Below are 26,957 nucleotides of genomic sequence, written 5' to 3'. Positions count from 1 at the left end.
ATCATTTGCATCATCAAAAACTACTCAACTGTAAATTCACACTTAGTGTAACATGCTAAGTGCAAGCTACAACACTTGGGATGAAAAGTTTGGCCATAGCACGATAACTGTGAGATCAATTCCACCACAAAGAAAAGTAGTTTCCTTAAGGAGAGAAAATGCTATGAAGTCCTTTCCTCTTTGGAGAAGTGCTAACTTGGACTGGGGTAAAGGGAGGATACACATAACCCCCCGCACCCAATTATCCTTAAGTTTAACAATATGCTTGTACACTAAGTTATACAACATATTTTAACACAGAAGCTCACTCGTTTATAAAGAATATTAATTCTCCTGGGCAACATGCAGTTTAGGAAGCAGTACGACCACGTGCATCTCGGCAAGTAATGCAGTGCAGTAGGCAAGGATCACCAGGTTGAAGCCGAAGTCCCTAGATGTACGCAACAGGCTATGTGTAGGTTTTATGTCAGACTAGATTTAGTCCAGTCCCCTAGGCAGAACTTTACCACGCACGGGCTGTTAAAAGCTGCCCTGAGACTCCATCATTGATTTGAACCTTCACATCTCCAAAAGAGTCCAAGCACATTGAATGCATCCTTGGAGCGGACCTCTGGTTTAATTTCCCCTGAAGGAAGTTACTCCATGGGCACTAACACCGCTTTGCGATCTGAACAAACAATACGTGGACGTGACAACGGTTGATGAGAAGAGACTCACTGCAGAGCTACAGTGCTGTTCAGAGCCAAAATGCTAATGCAGATGCAGTCAATGCATCTTTTAGTAGCTGACAGCAACTGGAATGGTTCTGCATAAAACCACGCTAGGAAAAAAACAATATAAGCTGCTCCTATGAACTATTAGGTTTTATTTAAAATTAATTTAGAAGAAATAGAGGACAAAAGTAATTCAGTATTTTATAACTATTGCGCAATGTATTCAATTGTGCAGCAGCTCCCTATGGGTTTAAGTTTTATTCTTTTTCCTGTCGTCTTTTTTTTTTCCCCTCCTCATTACAGGTTTTGCAAGTTCAGCCTAAAACCTGAGAGTCACCTCAGGTCCTTTACCATTATTGTTGATAGCTTTTGACAAGAAACAGAAGATTTTTTTTTTTTTCTGTAGAATAATTTTTTTTCTCAACAGAATTGTAAGGTCCTATTCCCTCCAGTAGGACCGTACATCTTTTTATTACACAAGCTTAGTAAATAATGATAAAAAACATGGGGGCTGGGGGAGGGAGTGGGAAAAAAATAAAGGCAAGTTCTGAGAGCTGGTTGTGTTCTACGCCCTTGTACTGGGTTTGCGTGGCAAGGTTTTGATAGCAGGAGGGCTGCAGGGGTAGCTTCTGTGAGAAGCTGCTAGAAGCTTCCCCCATGTCTGATAGAGCCAATGCCAGCCGGTTCCAAGACAGATCCGCCGCTGGCCAAGGCCAAGCCCACCAGTGACGGTGGTAGCACCTCTGTGATAACATATTTAAGAAGGGGGAAAAGTTGCTGTGCAACAGCAATTGCAGCCAGAGAGAGGAGTGAGAATATGTGAGAGAAACGACTCTGCAGACACCAAGGTCAGGGAAGAAGGAGGGGGGGGAGGTGCTCCAGCTGCCAGAACAGATTCCCCTACAGCTTGTGGTGAAGACCATGGTGAGGCAGGCTGTCCCCCTGCAGTCCATGGAGGTTAACGGTGGAGCAGATATCCACCTGCAGCCCGTGGAGGACCCCCCACCAGAGCAGGTGGATGAGCCCGAAGGAGGCTGTGATACCGTGGGAAACCTGTGCTGGAGCAGGCTCCTGGCAGGACCTGTGGACCCATGGAAAGAGGAGCCCATGCTGGAGCAGGTTTGCTGGCAGGACTTGTGACCCCATGGGGGACCCACGCTGGAGCAGTCTGTTCCTGAAGGACTGCACCCCATGGAAAGGACCCACGCTGCAGCAGTTCATGAAGAATTGTAGCCTGTGGGAAGTTCATGGAGGACTGTCTCCTGTGGGAGGGACCCCATGCTGGAGCAGGGGAAGAGGGTGAAGAGTCCTCCCCCTGAGGAGGAAGGAGCAGCAGAGACAATGTGTGATGAACTGACCACAACCCCCATTCCCCGTCCCCCTGCACCAATGTGGGGGAGGAGGTAGAGAATTTGGGAGTGAAGTTAAGCCCAGGAAGAAGGAAGGGGTGGGGGAAAGGTGCTTTAAGATTTGTTTTTATTTTCTCATTACCCTACTCTGATTTGATTGGCAGTAAGTTAAATTAATTTTCCCCAAGTCAAGTCTGTTTTGCCCATGATGGTTAATTGGTGAATGCTCTCTCCCTGCCCTTATCTCGACCCACAAGCCTTTTGTTATATTTCCTCTCCCCTGTCCTGCTGAGGAGGGGAGTGATAGAGCGGCTTTTGTGGGCACCTGGCATCCAGCCAGGGCCAACCCACCACAGCCCTCTTCTTGCATCCTGGATTTTCAGGGACAACCGAAATACAATAATGGAAAAAGAATTTATAATTTTAGAATAGCTCCATCAGACGAGGTATGGAAAGGTTAAATAAATTGGCTTTTACTTTTTAAAATCAGTTTAATGAAGTTTTTACCATGCTGCTACAGAAAGTTCTTGGAAACTAAAAGTATGCTTTCAATTCAAATAAAAACCAAATCTTGTCCATTAGGAACAAATTTAGGTACACATTATTTTTACTAAGCCAACAGCAATGTAAACATCAGAGAGATTAACTTATCAATGTTACTGCAGTGTGTCTCCATACTTCCAGCTTCAGGGAAGGCCACTATTTAAGTGCATTTTAAATTTAGTAGTTTCAGATACAAGCCTTCACATTAAATACAAATTACTTTACTTTCTGCTGTTCAATAACAACACTAGCTTTTCTTTGGACCAACCTGCACACAGCTTCTGACCATTTAAATACAAGTCTCAAGTCAGGCGTCCCACCCTGGCAGTCACCTGCAGCATCCCAGCTCACCTCCTCCTTCCCAGCCTCACCCTGCAGATGCTGCTGGCCATTTTGCAGCAGCCAGTGAGGTCTCAGCTCCTGTGCGTGTCTCACTTCCCTCGCCAGTCGGTGCCAGTTGCTTGGAAACACCACAGGAAAGAGGATTTTGTATTGGCTTTAGATAATGATGAGCTCAATTGATAGCAGCTGACTGAAGACTACATACTTTTAAGTTTTTCCATATTTCAAACCATCCTTTGCAGTATTAAGAAAAACCCATGGTGCATTTAAAGAAGCTGAGCAAGAGCCAGGACTGAATTGGGACAAAGGAAAGCAGAAACCTGTGGTTGTGAGTCTAGTTGTAATTTACTGAAAGAAAAAAAAACACCAAACTTCTCAAAGAGGTAGTTTTGAAGAAAACTATTTGCTGCTGTCAGATGAGAGGGCTTAGGAGAAAATCTTTACTTGTGCCACAGAAATACAACTGATTTCTTCCATACTGACTTCAAAGTACATCAGGGCATTTACAGCTGGCACCTCCAGGTGAGTCACAGACCTCTGAAGAGGAATGCTGGCTCTTCCACTTCCAGTCCAGACACAGGAGTTTTCCAGCGGCTGTTTCTGCTTGGGTCACTCTGTGTACCGTGGGCAGCAGCTGGCTGACAAGGTCATCCAGGTGACAGTGAAACCTGGGTGACTGCATGGAAATGGTCCAATAAAAAAAATGAAAATAGAAGTGGTCCAACATCACTTATCATTAAAGGAAAGCACACAAGTTTCCCATGAGAAATAGTGAGGCTAGGCTATAACTCACCATCCACAACGGACTATGGGAGAAACAGCAAAGATGTGGGACCCATCAACATTTCTATCAGCAAGAAACACCTAAAATTCAAAAAACCAACATCAGTCTCTACAAAAGGAGCTGGGGAGGCAGCAACTTGTGGGACAGGAACAGATCCAGAGGAGTGAACCCACGCACATACCAGCAAAGGAGATCAGCACGTTGCCCTTACTTGAAAAGGACATAGGAGGGTAGATCTGGCTCCAGTGCCTGGAAGCTTTGCAGCTGAGTCAGGCAACTGTTCTTTCTTCTGTGCTCTCTGCAGATGGCCTGCAGTGAGGGTGCCGTCCTATGCTGCTGCGAAGCCGAATGTTTACCTCAAAAACACCCAGCGACCCCCTGCCACACGGCTCCCTCACATGTGCTCAAATCTTCCACCAGTTTCCACCACAGCTACAGAGAAATAGGATTTTATGGAGGAAGTGCAAGCCTCCAAAGATGTGATGCATGATGCTATTTACACAAGAAGAAAGGCTGAACATTTTTTTTTACATTGATTCTTCCAGATAATTCACTCTGTAAACTAATCTGTGAGCATAAGTCTAGAGGAAATTAATGTCATCCTACTGTGCTACAATACAGGAATTCAGATTTTAAACAAGTGACCTTCCTCAGTAATAGACAGCAACTCAACTCTATGATTGAGAAGAGCAGTATTTCACTTCACCATTCACGTCTGATAGATGGTATTGCAATGACATTGATTTAAAACGGGAGGCTTTTCTATTCTCAGTGGACAAAGACAATGATCACAAATGTCACCTCCGTGACACACTTCTTCCTGGGCCTCAGGTAGAGAGAAGCTCTCAAAAGCAGCTGATGTGACATAACACAAGCAAAAACATATAGTTCTGTCTAGAAAAGACACATCAACATTTAAGTAACCATTTCAGACTACCAGCATACAAAATGAGCGCCAGCGTGCCCTTTCTTCTGTGCAAGGTGACACTGAACCATCCTGACTCTTCGGACCATGAAGCTCTACCAAAACGTACTGCCATAGGAAAACAATCCCCTAACTCAGCATTTGCTATCCAATTTCATCATGTAAATCAGGTCTCTTAACACCCTTCCTAACACCACACTCTACTTACACTTTGTTCCTCCTGAAGGCCAGGTATTTGCTTTATAATCTCAAAGTTCATCAACGACACTAACTCCCTGTGACACTACACCACAAGGACCAACCAGAAAGATTGTACAGACTGTAAATTTTCCACAAATGCACTGTATAACTTTTAAACAAGTAAAGAAAAGTCTTTACATGAAAAACAATTTAAGGTATTCCTATCTCAGTCACTGTGATACAGATCTAACATCTGCGTCTCCAACATCTTCCCTTATTTTACAAGGATGGAAAGAATATTTAAGAAGGTAATAAACACATTAATCTCACTGAAACAGTGACTTTTGGCTGTTCACATTTGTTATACGCTGGAAGACAAGTCTCAAAGACATGTCAATACTAAAGAGCAGAAAACCAAAATGAATTACAGCATGACAACAACTTTTCAGTTAATAAAAGGAGAACAAATGTTTATTTATTTTTTGTTTGCTCTTGCTTTCTCAAAGAGCACCACCATGATACCAGCAGTCTGGCATCAAAGAAGAAAGTGAAGTGAATAATGCAAGACTTTTCAGAATGAACTATACAAATAATTCAGTTGCTCCTTAAAGTGCACTTCATGTTTTATTTATAAATAGAGGGAAAAAAAAATCCATAGACTGTATTTTAAAAGAATTTTTCTTACATTCAGTGGACACACTCAGTTTCAAGAATTGAAGAAAAGTAAATTTAACCTGGAAATGTATACAGATATGTACTCAGAATGAACATTTCAGCCATCTCTTCCAGGTATATCAAAGAAGTGCCTCTGATGGTCTTGCTTGCCCCAGAAGTAACACATCTTTCTGGACATGGATAGCCCAAAAAAGGTCTGAACAGAAAGATCCATTAATAACTTATTCTTTCAGGGGGGAAAGAAAAACAGCATCATTAGAACACTACACTTCTAACAAGTGAGAAGGAACTTCCCTTCTCCCTGTTCTTTTTCAGAGTCTGGTTGTTCACACTGATATTGCAGATTCTCAGGATTATTGGGGAAAACTTCAGCTGTGGTTTCTACAAGCCGCAGTTTGTTTTTCACTCCACTATGGCAACACTGTCATAGCATGTGCAAAGTGCCCAGACTGATCTTTTGGAAAGTACGTGAACTCAGGGTAGGATATTGCTGAGATGCACCACTACATCACTCATTCACAAATGATGCCCTACACTAAATGGAAACTGTTTCACTGAAAATGTTACCTGATGGCATAATGCTATCACTGAAAGTATCAAACATCCATCCTAACCCCAGAGGCAATCACTACTTCCTGCTAACATACAGGCAAAGTTTAGGACATTGTTTCCAAGGTCTAATGCACAAGACTGTATCCTTCTGGATGTGACATCCTTAGTAAAAAAGCCATAAAAGAAAAGAAAATTCATTTAAGGCAGGATGACATGACAGATATAGACCAAAAGTAAGCATGGGCAAAATTTCAAGTTCTGATTTCCCTGAAGTACAGCAAAACCTGCAGTTGTCAGCAGCAAGTCTTGGTTCAATTTTTCCTAAGCATTCCTTGTAGATACCAATTCATTAGCCATTGTTATTGAAATAGTAGAAGAAACAAGAAGTACCTATCCCTATAAAGTATCACAAGAATTAAAGAAATTGAAAAACAATGGTAGATCTCAAGTCATAAAAACAGGTTAAAGAAATGAAGAAAATATGAACCAACTAAAAGCTACAGGACAACAAGCATTCCCCAGAGCTCATCACTCAGGAGGTCTGTACTTCAAACACACATTGGGGATTAATTTGACACTCCTATTTTGACTAGAAAACTTTTCATACAAATGTATGTTTCACCTTGGAACCAGTCAAGATGTAATGCATGTGGATTGTGTGCCTGCATCTGTCTTTGGGGATGCATTGACCTAGTTAGCTATCTAATGCAATTTTTGGTGATCATTTCTTAAGTTTTTTCTTTGTGTTGCTTATTATTAATTTTTAAAGAGACTGTAAGAGTGTTACTGTGTCTGTGCATGGCAGCTCAGCTCGCGTAAGGAGAGCACAGGAACAGGCTCCATTGATGGTGCTGGGTTTCTAAAACACTTGAGAAAAGCATTACAGAACCCTAAGCTTGTGAGAGTGCACGAGTCAAGCACCAGGCTTCAAATACAACAGTAACGCCAGCTGAGGCAGATGTCTGTGACAGCCCCCGTTCCACACTACCTGAGTGTTTCAGACTTGTGTGAGACCTACAGGCCACAGAGAAATCCTCCTCACAGGCATCTAGAATCCCACCACAAGTCAGTGATAATCTGTTGTTGTTTTATCTGCACAGAAATTACTCAGACCAACCTCCAAACAAGAATGTACAAGAGAATATCACCCCGAATGAAGTGGGACTCTATTCAAGGACCAAGGTGCTTAAGCCATGGAACAACAGTCTGAACACTTGCTCGGTTTAGCAGCACCCGCTTGGGTACATTTGACAGAAGCGTCAGTACTAAGCCAGCTTTGTCAACGTCCACGCTTGGAGCTTCTGAAGTGCTTCCACCCACGACTGGCACACACCCTCTGTCCTCCCCCCAAGGTGCATATACATGCTCAGGTACTTCAGCATAAAATTTTGAGGATGGTCTAGTATCACCAGGGGTAGTTGTGGGAGCTGAATCCCATCACAAGCCTCATGCAACCCTTGGAAACTTCCTTTGGTGCAAAGCCCTTGCATGTTCTCTCTCTGTAAAGTGGGATTAGTAGGACTTCATTGCATTAAGAATTTTGAAAATACAGTTATTCAGAAATCAAGAGGTGCATGCTTTTTATATAGGGGCATTTCCTAATCAGATTGCAAAACAACAAATACCTTTCCTGAAAAAGGCTGAAGAACTTTATTAACAGGAGGCAAATCCTACAAAAAAATCAGTTCAAAAAACTGAATTAGTTGCTGTAAACTTTTGGAACATTTAGTTGTTACCTTAAAAAAAACTCCACATCTAAACGCGTAAGAACATCTCCTGAAAAGCTGAAAAAACCCTCAGATTTCAAAAAAAAAAAGTTACTGAATTAAAACCATCACTTATGTTCCACACTGTAGTTAATCTATGGTTAAAGTATGTGTAACGTACTAGAAGTGTGCATGGGGAGACCAAACAATTTCATGGATGATAAATCCAGAATCATCACAAACTGGACAAGTACTTGGGTAAAATATCATACATGCTCTTCTACTCTTTCCTAGACACTTGCTGTTGGCTACTGCTCAATCAAGATTGGGCTAATAAGACTGCATAAACAAACACATTAGCAGAATTACAGGCAATTTAATTCTTTCATTTCCATAAATGTGTGAATGCTTCTCTTCGCTTCTGCATGTCCTTCTAATACTACTGTTGAAAGTTCTTTTGGTGTTACCAACACATACATTTTGTTAATCAAAAACATCGTGCAGCTAGCTGTCTGCAGTCACTTGAGTCCATACATTACCTAGAATCTTAGTAGTGGAAGAGTTGTAAGAAGAACTGAAGCCTTTATTTCCAGCCCATTTTATACACACCCTGTCCAAAATACTTCAAATGGAGGAAAATAGGAGAAAGTGGTTTGCTTGAGCTCTTAAGGAGTTTGGCTCCATGCTGTGCTTCCCAACAGTTCATGAACACAGTGCAATTTTTACAGTTCAACAATAAATGCTTTTTTTAAAAAAAGAAAAGGCAAAATTTTCTTGTTTTCAGGATCACCACTAGCCCACAATTACAAGTTACTTTACCAAGCACATAAGAAGTTTGCTGATGTATTACAGGAGTGGTTCAGTTACTGTAGTAATAGATGTTCTTGCGCATTTTTACTAAGAAATATAACAAACAGGAAAAATATATACAGCCCTTACAGGCTACACCCAATGTTCCCTGCTCTATCTACACAGAAAAATGAATCACTGAAAAAAAAAAAACCACGCAGACTCTCTCTAAAGACAAATAAGAGTTTGCATGTCATATAATCAAATCCTTCAAGTAAATCACTTGCAAAAGTTTTTCCAATTGAACAAGTATATTTAAAACCTTCTTGAGTTAATTTAAGTGTTAAATCCAAATTTATTCTACAGGTAAAGTTTGGATATAATGCATTACTACAACTCAGGCCCTAAAGGCAACTTATATTGTAAAAACAGTTTATACGTCATTCAAGGTTTATATTCTCAATGGAACTCAAATTGTAGATGATACTTTTTCTCTTTGTAGCCATTTCAACTATTACAAGCTGCTGCAAAAAATCCTGAAAAAAACCTACTATGCTCATCACCATAGCAACAAAATACTACACTTTTGAGTATGATATCGTATAGGATTTACACAAAATTGATTAGTAGTTTTCAATGTCCTTTATGTCTTACAATTAGAACTCACAAATTTTGTCTAATGTAACACCAATGTCTCAATATCATTATTACAAAATGTAAACAAAAATTAGGTCTAATACTGGTATCAGCATAAAACAATATTCAAATTTACAAACACATTAAAAGTATAGAGGGGAAATGTTATCACCAAATAAAATTAATACATTTATGAAGAACCACAGGAGGAAAAGAGGATTGTTTGAAATTATCCAAGTCATGATAAAAGAAAACTGCTTTGAAACCACTGAGCTAAAATTGAAGACAGCTCTTCAAATTCATGAGGTTCCAAAATACAAGGTGGGAAAAGGGATATAACAGGTTTTACAGGTTAATTTCTCTCTACTGGAGTTAGAGAAGAAAGGAACAGAAGTTTATCAGCAGGACAGAAGAGTGCAAGCTTACTAAAACTACATTTCAAAATAACTCTCAGTTGATTGTGAAAACCAGTTTCAGCCAAATAGAAGAAAAAAACTTATAAATTCAAAGCATATTAGAAGCCCTTATTTTAAACTATTTTTGTGATGTAGTATCTCCTATCATATCCGTTATAAATTGCACAGTCTAGTAAAATGCAGCTGCATCCATGAAAGACCCGTGAATGTTCTCCAGAATTCACATTTTTAATGGATCTGCCTGTACCTGAACAGAGAATAACTTGACCTCCACCAGTCACACTGTGGGGGGGTTGTCAAAGATGGCACTATACAGACCAGCTGATATTTTGTATTTGGAGCCAGGCTCACACAGCACAACAGACGACTGGCTGCAGATGGTAGGGAACGTTTCTCGGATGAGAACAGGATGCTAAACTGAGCGATGAGTTCTCAAATTTGTAAAATACAAATCATTTGCCTAAAGATAACTAAATAACAAAAAAATAAACTTTACCTCCTTTGTAATGCTGTTGGGTTATGCGACAGTTGATTTAAATACAGAATAAATTGAGCTACATTTAAAAATGTCTTTCTGTTTATTGCAAGGATTTATACCTAATACAGCATGTCAAGAAATATTTAAAATCAAAACATTATCATTATGCAGCCCTGGAATACATATATTACTTCTAGGCTTACAACATTATTCATTAACCATAATTTGGTACATTTATACACGGATTTATATCATATAAAACTGGGCAGTTTTTCCCTAATAAAGCATTCAACACCAACAGCTTCACTGGCTCCTGGCAGCTCAGATAGCCAAAGCCCTTTCTTTAGGTCTCGACTCTATCCGTTGGATGGGAACTGGCTGCAAAACATGATCTCATATATGAAATAGGCTGCCCATATTCCCTTCTTAAAAAAACAAAAACAAAACCCCACTGATATTGAATCCTCAGGCCCCTATAATCTATCTACTGATTTTGGGAAGATTTGAAGACCAAAAAAGTAAACAGCTTGAAGGATACCAAGTATGGCAGATGGGGGCAGGATGATTAATTTGAGGCCACTCACTCATGAATAGGTGGTATTTGGGTATTCTGTAATGGATCATTCTTCTGGGAATGTGCTTCAAAGGGATGTGAAGCTCTAAACAATCCAATCTAGAGATGAAATGGTGTCTCAGACCTCTTCCATTGTTATACTGCGCCATAATTAGAGTAGGATAAACACTTCTCACTATATTCAACCCTATTTATTTGCATCCTGTTACCCCTAACCCACCCCACTAATCTGGTGTTCTTTGGTAAATACCGCTTTAATTTATGTTCTGTCGTAAGACTCTCATGCCTCTTGTCTCTGAGTACTACTAAAAATAATCACCACTTAACAAAACATTAAAAATTTAAAGTCCCACCAAAATATGAAAGATGCAAAGGTAATACAAATCACCATTAAAGTTTAAATCTACTTGATAATAACAAAAGATCTGTATAGCATTTATATGCAGACTCCTATTTTTGCTACACACAGTGAAAAGCAAGAAGGAGAAATTAAAGGAGGGGAAAAAAATATCAGAAAGAGCTTACAATTCAAAAATTTTAAAAATTAAGTGGGGGGTAATATAGATGCATTTTTCTTTAATAAAAATCTTGTTTTCTTTTGGCTATGAAATGAACTATTCTGCAACTGCCACCTTTATTTTAGACTAGCAACAGTCAGAACCACCTACATTTTAAATTTGCTTTTATTGCCATAGAAACGTATGTTTGCTTTAACTAAAAAGGAAGTCTCCTGGCTCATAGCCAATCGTCTACTTTCTATATCATACACTACAGAAGCTATTCTAATTTATTCATTTATATATCCATACTTGCACTCTCTTAAGTGAGCTACATCCACCTCAGCTACAATGAAAATCACGTTTTGTGTTATATAAGATATTTATACATTTATATTTATATTTAAATGAAAAGAAACTAGTGCAATTTACTCTATATAATCACAAAAGGACAGAATTACTTTAAAATTATTTATGCTCTTAAATCAATCCATTTTATTAAATATTTGTAATTAAACCTTTCCATGTTCAATAAGTGATGGCAAACAGGTCAAAACACACCAAAGAAAATAGTATTTTTATTCTCTTTATAGCCATTGATGCCAAGGAGAATGCACATAAAAATTCAAGATGTTCAGCACTGATAAAATACCAAATATATTCACGCAGTTTTAGTACCAAAAGAAAGATCTACACCCTTTCTGCCCTAAAGTGCTGTTCTACAAGGCAAAGAAGTGCCTGGAAGTCCTCACAGCCCCAATTCACACGGTTTTGGGCACACGACACCCCACGAATGCCAGTGGGTTCCCACCGGCCCCTGCCCACCACTGCAGATTGGCCAGCAGAACAAGGCTATCGCGTTGCAGCAGAGATGCTTGTTTCACAGCCTACAATAAAAACTGTCATTTCATTATAAAAGGACAGAATAAACATGCAGCATGTTCAACTAAACATATTTAAGCAGTTACAAGCAATACAGCAACTTGAACTCTCGGCAGTTTCTTTCTACAAACTCCTTGCAACCGAAGAGGGGAAAAATAACAACGTGCTGGGTTTGCCGACACTAAATATTGGCTATGGTAGGGAAAAGGAGAAATTTTTCAAGCCCTCGCAACCTTTACTTACAGAACAATTCTAAATGAAACTCACAATATTAGAGAAAAAATTATTTCTTCATTCATAAATCACCACGGCTGCATTGTGAGACAACTTTGACTAGATAACATTTTCCATATGACTTTTGGTAAATATTTGAATATCCATAGACACTGAACTATACCGGTTTTGAAAACATTACTTCTTATTCAACAGAAACATTCAAGTATGTGCAGAATCAGGAAGAAAAGGTTCAAAGCCACCATTATCCATAAATGCAGTATTTACCTCTGAATGTTCACAGAAAAAAAAAATATATATACAAATTGACCACTACTAGAATAGTGGAGTGATCCTTTCCTCATAGGAAAAAGACATTTAGCAGAATAGTGGTTTCCTGGGGGGAAAAAAGTGCTAAAAATGACAAACGGCTTTTGGTGAAGGAATTATTGTTGGTGGGGGTTTTTTTCTTTGTTTGTTGTGGGGGGAGGGTTGGTTTGCTTTTTTTAGCAAAAGGGAAACCTGAAAACAGGGGTGGAGAGGGACCAGTCTTACTGCTGCTTTTAAAATTTTGTTATTTTGTTAATTGAGCTATTCAGAGCTTTATTTGTACAGGTATTTCCAGAACATGATTGCAATACTGTTTAATATTTGTGAAAGGCACAATTTCCAAAGAGTTTATACTAAAAATTTCAAGTTTGCAATGCATTTGTTACAGTTTCACATAGAGAAATTCCAAAGCACTTTAACACTTCCAAAACAAATATGTCTAAGGAAACTGCAGTTTTCCCACAGACAACTGACAAGGAGAAAGAAAGTCTAAATTCATTAGACAAATTATTCATTGTGAATTATTCATGCAGCATTAGTTATCTCACACACACACACACGCTTTAACCATATAAAGCCCCTCTAATCTACATGGACATTTTCTAGGACACCAGTAATATTTTAGAATACAAAATAGTATAATAGACTTCTTAGAAAGTACTTCACTTACAGAAGCACCACATAAAAAGCATAAGCCCACAGACACATTCATTCAGATGATAAAAGGAAAAGGTGGTGCTCACCCTTCCTATTCTGGAGGGAAATAACACGAGGAGGAAGCTCTTTCCTAGGGATCTAGCTCTATAGCAAGACTAGCACACTACTACACAGTTATTGAGCATCACTACGGCTTAGGGGATACCATTAAAAAAAACCAACCAAAAAGGAAAGCAGATTTCTAACTTTTTGCTGACCAAAAAATTATGAATGAAACACAACTCTGAACTGGTTCACCACTTGTAAAAATTAAGGTCAAACAGAATTAACGTAAAGAAAGAAACTGTTTCTTATCTCCTGGATAAAAGCACTAGATCTAAATAAATACTCTGGTCAAATAGTCAACGTGGAAGTACTACACTATTTTTCATTTATTTTCAAAAGGAAGAAATCCCAACAACTTGCTTTCTTACTGTAGGGAAAGCTCAAGAATATTTGTGTAAGGGAGCATTCAAAATGGATAGTTTGGGAGTCACAGCAGCAACATGCTCAGCAGCAAACTACATTAAAGTATTCTTTCCTTTTTTTTTTTCCCCCAAATGCATCTTCAGTCAAACAAGACACAACCCACACATGACAGCACGTCAATTGTGACAGACTTCACATTGGTTGACAAGACTTACCGAAATGCTCAGTGCGTGAATACTTTGGATTAACTATCAGGAGGAATGCAAGGATAGCTGCTTATTCTGAACCCAAACACTTCAGGTTCGCTAGAAGAATAAAGCGTCTTGAAAACAGAAGAGATCAAAAAACCCCAATGCTGTTATTTTAAAAGGCAAAAGAAAAAGATGAGCATTGGACAAAAATCAGGCAGACAGTACCTTGGTGAAGGTCTCCAGAAAAAATAAAGCCTGACTGGATTGCAGGAGCAGAATATGGCCTTATGTGAAAGAAATAAGCGCAAATGCTGTTTAAAACCTTTTTTCCTCCCTAGTGGTTTCTTCCTGTTAAAAAAGTACTTCAATTTAAACAGGCCATATAAACACTGTATTCACCAGACCACAGAGCCAAAGAAAAAAATACTGCTATTGAAGAATCATTAACATCTGATGGGTGGACCAAGTTCTGCCCTTGTGCAAAGCCTGTCACCTAGGAGGCAGCAGAGGAAGACCCAGCTCCACGCTGACATGGTTCTTACAACACTGCAAAGCAATATTAATTTAAAAAGAAAACAAAACCTTTTTTTAATTTTAATGATTATGCAGAAAAGGCTAAAATGGGATCAATAGGTAATGGTTGCTCAGCTACTTGTCTGTGGCATTTACATATAAATATTGTTATTAAAATCCTTAAATCCATTTTAGAGTTTCCACTCATCTTCACAAGGTCAGACAACAAAGAAGCTGCAAGATTATCTCCAACTTTTGCCACAGAACCTGCTTTAAGAGCTAAATAATGAATCATATTACTAAGCTTAGTGACGTTTTATAATTATTCCTCAGCAGTCTAAAAAAAATTTTCCCCCTATGCCCATTAACATTTTCACACAACACTGTGTATTTTGTCTGAATCCCTGCTGCATGTAAGCAGGCAGCTCAAGTGGGAGCATTCAGCTTAGAATTGTGTATTCAGTGCAGATGCTGGATCCAGCTGAGAAATGATGAAGAACCAGGCCTTTTTTTTTTTCTTTTCTTTTTTTTAATTAACTGAGCTCTTGAATACCATTAGCAGCTCTAGAGGCACCATAATTTTATCATTTCTTAAGAACAATATACATAAATAAAAAAAAGTTTCTCATCTGAAATTACGGATCTACAAGTACCACAGTGTAAGCATGTTAGAAAAAAACAAAGGCCCAAAGAGCAAATTCTGCTGTGAAGGCACTGCATGCCCATCTCTCACACAAGAGTATGCAGGAAATTCAAAATTATATTTCCCATTTCTGACACAACTGGGCTGACCGTGCTCCAGGCATCTCACCTCAAACCGAACCTGCTCTCCAGCACACTCGCTCTGAGGCGCGGAGTCTTGATTTAGTCCATTCAGACCAAAGAGGCAGGAGCCTGGCGAGCATGACGGCAGCAACAAATCCTCACACTGCAGGTTGGAAGAGGTTATTGCACCGCCACCACTGGCAAGGCTGGCCCACGGCCAGATGCCTCAAGCCACCAGCTAAATGCTGTAGCTTTACTTTAAGCAGATGTATTCTGCCCTTTCATCTCTATCCTGACATTAAAATCCTATGACTACCTTTTACCAACACAGGCCCACCTCGCTTCCTCGGGCTCCCTTCCCAGTGTAACGAACCCTGTGTGTTACGGACAGTATATAAGTGTCTCGCACTGCTTACTTTCTCTCCCATTTCTGTACTGACTAAGGAACAAGTCTTGTTACTGTTCAGAATTCAGAATAGGTCTGCCTCCCAACAATGCAATAACCACCTCCTTCAGGTCTTTTTTTTTCTCCCCTTTCTCCTATTTCTAGTTTTTTCTGCTTGCTTCACTCCTTTACTATTACTCATGTTATGCACATCCATTTTTCTTTTTGTTGACCAAGAATATTCCCCTCAAGTCCTTCAAGTTCACTTCTGCCAGGAACCTTTAGCCCAGCTTTCCTAAAATCTCACCACATGCCACATTATTTTTGTGTTTTTCCCCTGGACTAACTGGGAAAGAACTACTGTAAATGTATACAGTTACAAATGCCGTTTAAAGTTCATGCTATTATATAGCAAACTTTTAATAACAGGCCAAGTTATACAGCTAAGCACTACTTCTAAAAATCCAAGAAATGTGTCTAGCTTACCGCTTTCTAGAACTGAACTGAGCTCCTAGAAGGCATGGAAATTGGGGCCAGAAGCCAATAGCTTCTAGAAACTGATCTAGTCCAAGTTAGTTGGTGTCCTGGTTTCAGCAGGGATAGAGTTAATTTCCTTCCTAGTAGCTGGTACAGTGTTTTGGATTTAGGATGAGAATAATGTTGATAACACACCGATGTTTTAGTTGTTGCTAGGTAGTGCTTACACTAGCCAAGGACTTTTCAGCTTCCCATGCTCTACCGACTGAGAAGGCTGGAGGTGCACAAGAAGCTGGGAGGGGGCACAGCCAGGACAGCTGACCCAAACTGGCCAAAGGGATATTCCATACCATGTGCCGTCATGCTCAGTACATAAACTGGGGAAAGCTGGCCGGGGGGGCCGCTGCTCGGGGACTGGCTGGCCATCAGTCAGCAGGTGGTGAGCAACTGTACTGTGCATCACTTGCTTTGTGTATTATTATTATTATCATTTTATTTCAATTATTAAACTGTTTTTATCTCAACCCACGACTTTTTCTAACTTGTGCTCTTCCAATTCTCTCCCCCATCCCACCAGGTGGGGGGGAGTGAGCGAGCGGCTGCGTGGTACTCAGTTGCCGACTGAAATTAAACCACGACAGTTGGACTAGCTTGTTTAAATACAAAAAACCAAGTAGTTTTTGTGTTAAGGGAAAAAGATACTTTTCTATAAATTTGAAGTACTGTAGCTAGCCCTAACAGATAATAAACATGAAACAGAGAGAATGATAACACCTGAACAACCAGCCAAAAATGCCTAACTTTGGCTGTTCATATTAAGAAAGAAAAATAAACTATTCTAGTTAAATTTGCAGGGGCAGGGCATGTAGGGATTTGTTTGGTTTTTAAGCACAAGTTACAAATTCCTATTCCTCTGGAGACAACTGTAACAAAACACGCTATCCTTACTCACAGCCTCTCCTTCAGTCAGTTTTTGCTTTAGAAGAACCACATTCTCTCATGAAAGGATGTCAATCACTAGTCTTATTCTTCCAACATTTTTTTCCACTCTGAAACATGTGTTTTCACAAAGCAGATACCTGTTCCTAAACAAAGCACAGGGAGCAGCTGAACGTTCAGTGATGCACTGGTATTGGAGTGGAATCCAATACTGTTTCCAGACGTGTAGCCCCACAAACAACCTCAGATGAAGAGCAGCAGTTAATACTACCTGAACATCAGCAAATTCAACTTCAATCTGCAAATGATGTCATTTGGCTTAAAACAAAATCATTATGCCCAAATTTATCTTTGAACTGATAAGAGATGAAGTCTTTTTAATTTTCTTTTATTTTCCAGACTTGTAGCTTGAATTTTCTGTAGACTTCAGAAGCTGTGAACTAATATAAAGCTAATAACACTGTCAATGGAAAGCTAATTTTACTTCCAGAAACTTCATAGTGAATCTGAAGTGGGGAAAAAAACCAAAACCAAACCAAAACCTCCTGCCTGACAGTGCTTCCCTATACTTACATGAAGTTTTACAGTTTCACTTTTTCCTACCCTTTAGGACTACCATACATGAAATCTGTCTGGACTTCAGGCACAGAAGAGTTTGTTCCGAAACATACATCTGAAACAGTCTACCCGAAAGAATCTGATCTTCAGACAGGCAATTAACCACCATTTCCAGATAAAAGTTGAATTTATGTCAGCACATTGAAAACCAAGGTGAAAGATTAAGGGATTGGTTTTGGTCATAAGCCACTGAAACAAGGCCGACTCCAAATGCCCTGCCAGGTAAACACAGTAACACCAGGATTCCTAAAGTATACAGACATTCCCAAACTCACAGTTAGGCACACAAACTGAAGGTATAAGCAGAGCTCCAAGATACCAGAAACAAACTATTATTTTTAAAATACAGCAGTCATATTTCTATACAAGGCAGAAAAACAATAATTGTTCTTTATATACTGTATCTCTCAAAGGTCATATTTGCAAGACTAAGTCAGCCTTTTAAAAGACTTTAAGGATAAAAGGAGAACCAAAAAATCTTATCTCTCTTTATCAATTGTTTAATACAGTAATTCATACTTTCAATATTCCTTGCCAATATTCCAAGTTCTGTAGAAGGTTTTTTCTTGTTATCTGATTATACACTGAATTGAGTTAGTACACTTTCTCAAGATAAAACGTCTCCATGTTTTATTTGCCTGTATTGTATGAATTTTAAATTATCCAGAGGAGTGCTTTTTTTATGGGTTCAACTCTAAACAAATTCCAGTGGAGGAATACACAGGAAGAATTTTTGTTCTTAAGGGAACAGACAAAGAAAAAATTCTACACGTCAAATGGTTAAAATACAAGAATGAAACAAAGACATTCCTTTCAAGTACCTCTTGTGTTGGCCACGCTTCCCACAAAATCCAAAGGCAAAACCCACCTGGAACTGACCCTGGCATTTGGTATTGCCACAAGCAAGAATTTCAGGCTGACATGACTACCAACCATATTGGATTTGGGGCTTTCTTCAATGAATCCTTAGCCCAACTCCTTTGTTTCCTTTTGCCCCAAAGACTTCCATCTAATTTCATGGTTACAGGTAACAACAGCCACTTAATATCATAAAAGAGGAATTAACTTCAAATAAGGATTTGAGTGCCTGGAAGTGGAATGATTCACAGTTCTGCACAGCCCTACTGGAGCATCACAGTATTACCAAGTTTCATTAAATAAGATTCCAGCTGATGTCCAATAATAATAAGCATGTCTACATCTTTTTCAACACCAGGCACGTTGGGCAATGGCCTAGGATAAAAAGGACTCCCAGAAGTAAGGGGAGAATTATGATTAAGAATGAAAACATTGCAAACTTCTGGTATCTCCCTAGAAAGATGCATGTCAAACAGTTCCTGCCAAAGCCATAGCCAGGAATACTAACAAGTTAAAATACTACTTAAGAAGAAAAGATGCAAGAAATAGAAATATACTGGAACCAGGAAGGACTGAGGGTCCAGATGTTCTGCCTGATAATATCCTATTTTAACTGACAGTTAATTGGGTAAAGTTATAAGCTGAAACCTAATGGTAAGGAGGTGATTTTACCTTTATAGTAAACAACATTTCTCCCTCCAACAGGGAAATTAAAAAAACTAAAAAAAGGAGACTGCTTCACTGATCCAATAGGAAATTCAGCAAAGAATTAAAGCCTACAGGAGTGAAAGAGCGGCATGGATACACTTTTCTTGGTCTCACAAAAAAAAGCTAGGCTATTACCAAAAAATGTATTAAAAATAATGAAAACACAAGAAAACGTCTGATCTAGAAGCAGTGCCCATTACATTCTGGTACAGACACAGAACGGTAGGTTAAACAATATTACAGTGTAATGATCAATTTTCTAAATCACTGAGTGAATTTCACAGAAGCAGCATGGTTCCATGCACCACTGAGCCCCAGCAGTTCTACACGGCCAGAATTACTCAGCAGTTTTACATGGTCAGAATTACTAGCATAACGTGCAAAAAAGACATCTTCATGATCAGAAGTTGAGACATATACACGCATAAGAACAGATAATAAAATGTAAAGGTCCACAGGCATAGCAGATAAGGTCAAGAGTCTCAACCCTAATTCACATGTTAGAGAAATGTGGGACAAACAGGGCTGGGGGAGATTACACTGCTCTCTCAGTGTAATTATGATTCATGGTTACACATCCCTCATCTACACAAAAAATGAATGTCTAGTCTTAATGCAAATGATGTTCATTTCGTCAAGATGTTAAGTTAGTACTATACTCATCACTACTGATTTCACGTGAAATACCATGCATCCTGGCACATCACAGCTCAGTATTGCTACAAGAGAGGCGTGAGGAAAAGCCATGCAGTTTGCAGATGCTTTCACACAGAAAGACAGTACAAACTGATGCTCTTCTACGATTTGCTTTGAACACTGGAGTGTTGTCAAACATATAGGAAATTAATGATCTATGTAAAATGTCTCTGTCGGATGCTATAATGATTTCTTTCCAGTCTGAAATGACCACTACACTGGCAGCCTGTAAGACTTTTACAAAAGGTGTGCTAGATAGCTTTATGGTTATGCACAAAACTGCCACTGTTAAACTCTCTCCAAAGTGCTTGCTCTAGAATTAGCATTACAAATCCCACTCTCTAATTCGCTTAGGAGCACAAGTTACTTCATCTATACCTGTGTATTAAGCCACTGTGGCAGTGCTTACCTGCATTGCTACGATTTGATTGCCTGTTTTCAACTAACATGCAGTACAGAACCTCTGCCTTAACTGTACTAAAAACTACAATTCAGCAGCAGTGCGAGTCAGACATGTTTTGCTAGAAAGAGTCACTCCAGAACTCTCTCCTAGCAACGTCTTTGATCCTTCCCTCGATTGCAAACCCCTTCCGACCATTCTCTCCCCTTTTCTCTCCTCTAAAGCTTCAGAGCCTGAGCCAAGCACTGGGGAATCTGCAAGATCCACAGCATATTTGAAGGGGAAGGCCACTTCACACCTATAAACTACTGCTTCCACAACTCTTGGGGAGCTCTCTTCTCTCTAACATCTTCCTCATTAGTCCTTCCACCCTTGATTTTCCTATCGCCAGCTCCCTATTGCACTACAGCCCCACCATCTGAGACGGGGATGACATTAAAAGATGATGATTAGCTGGACTTGACCAAGATTCAACTTGTCTTGTAATGTTACTGCAGAATGCAATGCCCCCCCCTTCCCTTCTCAAAATGCAAGGTTACAACACCAAGTCACACTGGAAGCACAGAATAGAGCACGCAAAAGCAGTATTCATGACTGCCAGAAAAAATGTCATTTGCATAAACAGTCATGGGGAATGTGTTTGTTAAAAAGATACATCCTTTTCCTGATACTAATCTGAAAATGCTAAAATATAAGCTGCTAAGCAGTATCAGCAGCAGTGATTTGGCTGAATGTATTGGAAAGGATAAAGAAATGTGAATCGTTCGCTTAACAGGTATCCCACATTGGTGCAAAAGACTTCTGAAACAGAAGTTTGTTGCTGAAGGCTTTTTTATTATTTTCAAGACAGAAGCTGCTTGATGACCATGTGGAAAATGCAATGAACTTCACTGTTTTTATGACAGACATTAAAACCAAACCTTTAAGTAGCTTAAACAACACAGATGAAGTTCCCCTGTGATTCATTATTTCCGTGACAAGAATAGTTGATGAAACAGTTACAAAAGGCATTACAGTTTTTAGTGTGGGACTGGAGAATATGTTACAGTTACATTCTGTTACTCCCTTGCAGAGAAGGAGTCAAACACAGGCTTATTTTCACTTAGAAAAATGATGCCCTAAGAAACTGGCAAAGATGCTTGTGTATCAATTAATGAAAAAGAACATCTGCTCTTTTTCAAGAAAGGAAAAGACAGGAAAGGAAAAGGCACTATTACCTAAAAGTAAGCCAGATGATTTTCAGTCTATGAAGTTATCTTTCCTTGAATGCCACATATACACACTGTCAGTTCAGGGTCATTAAAGCTTTTTATAAAACTGGAATGATGTCCGCAATGTCTGATAGGAATTAGTACCATCATTTATCATTGCTATTAACTAGTGTTCTAAAGCATTGTCTGCAACAAATAGGAGAAATGAATACAAAAAGTACTACAGGAATATATCAAATAAACAAACAAAAAAACCCCAAAATACACATAGCAAAATGAAACGCAAAGTCTTTGCAGAAGCACACGTTTGAGTTGTCAATACCTGAACACCTGGCAATGAACTCACGAACAGCAAGTTGCTCTTGCACTACACATGCCAAATTCAATACTGAGGATCCAGACAACTCCTCAAGAAATGAAAGTAATTACAATTTAACGCTACTTGTAAATACCACCTGTAAGTCACAGAAAGGTAACAAAAATAATGTATGTCTTGATGCTGACACACAACATACCTTTTAATAACAACAAAGACTTTGGGTTAAATGGGATGAAGTGCAATTATTACCAAGTTATAATCAAAACCAAGAGTGACCGTAACTAATGCCTATTTGCTAAGCGTTTATAACAAGCGGGACAGCATATACCTGTAAGTACCCTCATTTTTTTCTAATGGCCTTTGGTGACAACTCTGAAGCTGTGGATTACCTGAGAGGAAAACACTGATTCTCTGTCACCAAGATTTCTCCTAGGAATGTGCTTGATTTAACTAAACTCCAGGAACACAGTAAGTTATCGGGGGAGTGGAGGGGGCAGAAATCAAGAGACCTACACATCCCAGAAAGCCAACAACCTCATAATTAATGTGCCAGTCCAAGTTACAAATGTATAGAGGACTGAATTAACAACTGAGCTGGAGTCAGTCCTACTGCAGTCTTACAACACCACATTTAGTTTACAAATAGCGAAACAGCAGCATGAGCAAGATTCAAGAGAGAGAAACAAGATCGTACCCTATACCCCAAGTGACTAAAAATAAGGGACTGGATGGGTCAAACACCTGCTCCTTTTATTTCTACAAAGCATAAAAATTTTAATACTAAACATCAAGTGGCTCTCCACGGAATCAAACAACTCAATCCCTAATTAGGATCAAGAACCTCGGCACAGGACTCTTAAACCCAAGCTGTTCTATGAATATCCACTTCAGCTTTTTATCAAATCAGCTTCAATGAACTTCATTTCCCACACACACACACACTGAAGAAATGGAAAAGAGTATCCAAAGCCTCAAAAACATAATAGGAGAAAAAAAATCCAGCCCTACTTCACACCAGTGATAAATATTTTGAAAATTCCTTCCCTAGTATGTAGCAAATAACTTTTTCCAGATACTTAATTATTTATTGTAAGGCTCAAAGCCAAACTCAATGAGATCAGGTATTATAAGATGTTGAATCTCAATTTACACAGACATAAAATAACTTGCATTTTTCTTTCCATCAGCTCTAAGAAGTTACAGTATTTTCCTATCAATGTTTAAGGAAGCAAGAATTAAGATGAGCCTTACTTAAGAGCCTTACGTGAGATTCCCACGTTAACACTTTCAGCACAAAGCAAGGGAAAAATACGTAATGGACAGAAAGTCAATGGAATGGTAATCTTGCTTTTTAAGTACACACATAAGTACATACATAAAGTTTTGAGCAATTATGGCATAAGGATACAAAAGAGTAAAAAAAGGATTTGATTTAGATGACTTATTCTCTTGGGGGCAGACCAAAAGGACTTTCAGAAGCTGCCTTTACTGAAAAAGAATCTCTATATTACATGCCTAGTTTTGTAAATCTTTCCAAAGGCTGCTTGTGTAGAATACGGTGGGCCAGGATACGGCCTCTGGATAATTCAGGTATGTAAAATGCCTTCTGACTTCCCTAGTGTCTGTTTGGCCTTTTCCACTGATGAAAGAAACCAAAGTTCATTTTATTTATTTCCACTCTTCAAGATGTGCATTCTTAAACTGAGTAATTTTTTGAGTGCAATTCTCACATAAGTGTAGGTGGTATAAACTTAGAATCTTACACAACTTTACTTTTTCCTCACTTAAGAAACCAGAGCCTAATTTAAAACTGTAGGATCATAGAAACATCTGTTCATTTTTGAAGCTACCAGTATATGAAATATTTCAAATAGCAAAACAGACAAGAAAAAGCAAAACATCAAGTTCCCACAGGCTATGACTTCAACATTTCTTCTGATTTTTATCTCCTCATTGATAGGCAAAGAGGCCAAGAAGCATTCAGCATACCTGCTCCAACTTCATTTTCTTCTTCTTCAATGTTGTTTTTGATACTGTCGTACTCCTCATCAATTGCCTGGTTGCCACGCATTTGAGACAGAATTCTCCGTGCTCTCTGAGTCTGGCCTTTCTGAATGAGCCAGCGGGGACTTTCGGGAAGAAAGAGGAATCCAAGAAACTGTATAACTGCGGGAACAGCCGACAGGCCCAGCATGTACCTGGAAATAAATAAATAAATATCTAATATTTGCCTACAAAAGCATGCTATGAGAAGACTCAGCTACAGCTACTCAAGCTGTAATTTACAAATCAAACCCTCCTCCCCGCATATTCATCACCAGAAGTTAAGCAGGGAAGAATCATATTCTGCAAGTATTTTAGAAAACAGGACCCTCGCTTTCAATTCCAGAAAATCTCAAGGACATGTTGACTGTTCTGCCACCACTGACCCTACAGCCACTGGTCCCGAGGACACTAAGTCAAACTAAATAAAAACCCTGAAACATTCTAGTAGTTAGGAAACTGATAATCCCTTTGCTGAAGATAAAAGAATGAACAGAAAGAGAAATCAGAGGCACAGAGAGCAAATGGGTACTGCTGATGGCAAAAATGAGACTAAAATCCTGCTAATTGATTTACAGACGTATAAAAAAAAATAAACCCAAAACCAGCAAATGAAAAGTGCTTAATTTGGTCAGTAATATGTATACACAGACACACGTGACCAAGGAACACGCCTCTTGTTTAAGGAGATGTCTGGTTTACTTTTGAAAATTTCTGACTATCAACATAGAATCAAGATAGAATTGTTTAGGTTGGAAAAGACCTTTAAGATCATCAAGTCCAACTGTTAACCTAACATTGCCAAGTCCACCACTAAACCATGTCCCTAAGCACCACATCTACACATCTTTTAAATACCTCCAGGGATGGGGACTCAACCACTTCCCTGGGCAGCCTGTTCCAGTGATTGATAACCCTTTCAGGGAAGAAATGTTTCCTAATAGCCAATCTAAACCTCCCCTGGCTCAACTTGAGGCCATTTCCTCTCGTCCTATTGCTAGTTACTTGGGAGAAGAGACCGACACCCACCTCGCTACAACCTCCTTTCAGGGAGTTGGAGAGAGAGATAAGGTCTCCCCTCAGCCTCCTTTTCTCCAGGCTAAACAGCCCCAGTTCCCTCAGCCGCTCCTCATAAGACTTGTTCTCCAGACCCTTCACCAGCCTCGTTGCCCTTCTCTGGACACGCTCCAGCACCTCAACGTCCTTCTTGTAGTGAGGGGCCCAAAACTGAACACAGGATTCGAGGTGCGGCCTCACCAGTGCCGAGTACAGGGGCACGATCACTTCCCTACTCCTGCTGGCCACACTATTTCTGATACAGGCCAGGATGCCATTGGCCTTCTTGGCCGCCTGGGCACACTGCCGGCTCATGTTCAGCCGGCTGTCGACCAACACCCCCAGGTCCTTTTCCGCCAGGCAGCTTTCCAGCCACTCTTCCCCAAGCCTGTGGCGCTGCATGGGGTTGTTGTGACCCAAGTGCAGGACCCGGCACTTGGCCTTGTTGAACCTCATACAGTTGGCCTCGGCCCATCGATCCAGCCTGTCCAGGTCCCTCTGCAGAGCCTTCCTACCCTTGAGCAGATCAACACTCCCACCCAACTTGGTGTCGTCTGCAAACTTGCTGAGGGTGCACTCGATCCCCTCATCCAGATCATTGGTAAAGACATTAAACAGAACTGGCCCCAAAACTGAGCCCTGGGGAACACCACTTGTGACCGGCCACCGACTGGACTTGACTCCATTCCCCATAACTCTTTGGGCCCAGCCATCCAGCCAGTTTTTGACCCAGCAAAGAGTATGCCCATCCAAGCCATGAGCAGCCAGTTTCTCCAGGAGAATGCTGTGGGAAATGGTGTCAAAGGCTTTACTAAATTCCAGGTAGACAACACCCACTGCCTTTTCCTCATCCACTGAGCGGTCACCTTGTCATAGAAGGAGATCAGGTTAGTCAAGCAGGACCTGCCTTTCATAAACCCATGCTGACTGGGCCTGATCATCTGGTTGTCCTGTACGTGCCACGGGATGGCACTCAAGATGATCTGCTCCATAACCTTCCCTGGCACCGAGGTCAGACTGACAGGCCTGTAGTTCCCCAGATCCTCCTTCCGGCCCTTCTTGAAGATGGGCGTCACATTTGCTAACCTCCAGTCAACTGGGACCTCCCTGGTTAGCCAGGACTGCTGATAAAGGATTGAAAGTGGCTTGGTGAGCACTTCCACCAGCTCCCTCAGTACCCTTGGGTGGATCCCATCTGGCCCCATAGACTTGTGTGTCTAAGTGGTGTAGCAGGTCGCTAACCATTTCCCCATGGATTGTGGGGGCTTCATTCTGCTCCCCATCCCTGTCTTCCAGCTCAGGGGGCTGGGTACCCCAGGAACAACTGGTCTTACCATTAAAGACTGCAGCAAAGAAGTCATTAAGTACCTCAGCCTTTTCCTCATCCTTTGTCACTATGTTTCCCCCCACATCCAATAAAGGATGAAGATTCTCCTTAGCCCTCCTTTCGTTGCTAATGTATTTATAGAAACATTTTTTATTGTCTTTTACGGCAGTAGCCAGATTAAGTTCTAGCTGGGCTTTGGCCCTTCTAATTTTCTCCCTGCATAACCTCACGACATCCTTGTAGTCCTCCTGAGTTGCCTGCCCCTTCTTCCAAAGGTCATAAACTCTCCTTTTTTTCCTGAGTTTCAGCCAAAGCTCTCTGTTCATCTCTGTTCAGCCAGGCCGGTCTTCTTCTCCGCCGGCTCGTCTTTCGGCACATGGGGATGGCCTGCTCCTGTGCCTTTAAGATTTCCTTCTTAAAGAATGTCCAGCCTTCCTGGACTCCTTTGCTCTTCAGGACTGCCTCCCAAGGGACTCTGTCAACCAGGCTCCTAAACAGGCCAAAGTCTGCCTTCCAGAAGTCCAAGGTGGCAGTTCTGCTGACCCCTCTCCTTACTTCTCTGAGAATCGAAAACTCTATCATTTTGTGATCGCTATGCCCAAGACAGCCTCCAACCGTCACATCACCCACAAGTCCGTCTCTGTTCACAAACAAGAGATCCAGCAGGGCGCCTTCCCTAGTTGGCTCACTCACTATAAGCAGAAACACTGAAGAAAGTTCATTTCACCAGCACAGCAATTTA

General features: G+C 40.2%; 1 protein-coding gene across 1 annotated transcript in view; it reads right to left on the bottom strand.

The window, feature by feature from the left end:
- Nucleotides 1-26,957, bottom strand: part of SLC2A13 (solute carrier family 2 member 13) — a 171,772-nt gene that overhangs the window by 108,456 nt on the left and 36,359 nt on the right. The window contains exon 3 of the mRNA XM_076328876.1: nt 23,779-23,987. Within this exon, the coding sequence (XP_076184991.1) occupies nt 23,779-23,987 (209 nt within the window). The remainder of the gene's footprint in view (nt 1-23,778; nt 23,988-26,957) is intronic.

This window comes from Aptenodytes patagonicus, chromosome 1, assembly GCF_965638725.1.
Source record: "Aptenodytes patagonicus chromosome 1, bAptPat1.pri.cur, whole genome shotgun sequence".
NCBI classification, from domain to species: Eukaryota; Metazoa; Chordata; class Aves; order Sphenisciformes; family Spheniscidae; genus Aptenodytes; species Aptenodytes patagonicus.
The sequence above is the reverse complement of the archived record's forward strand: the minus strand, read 5'-3'. Positions and strand labels throughout refer to the sequence as shown.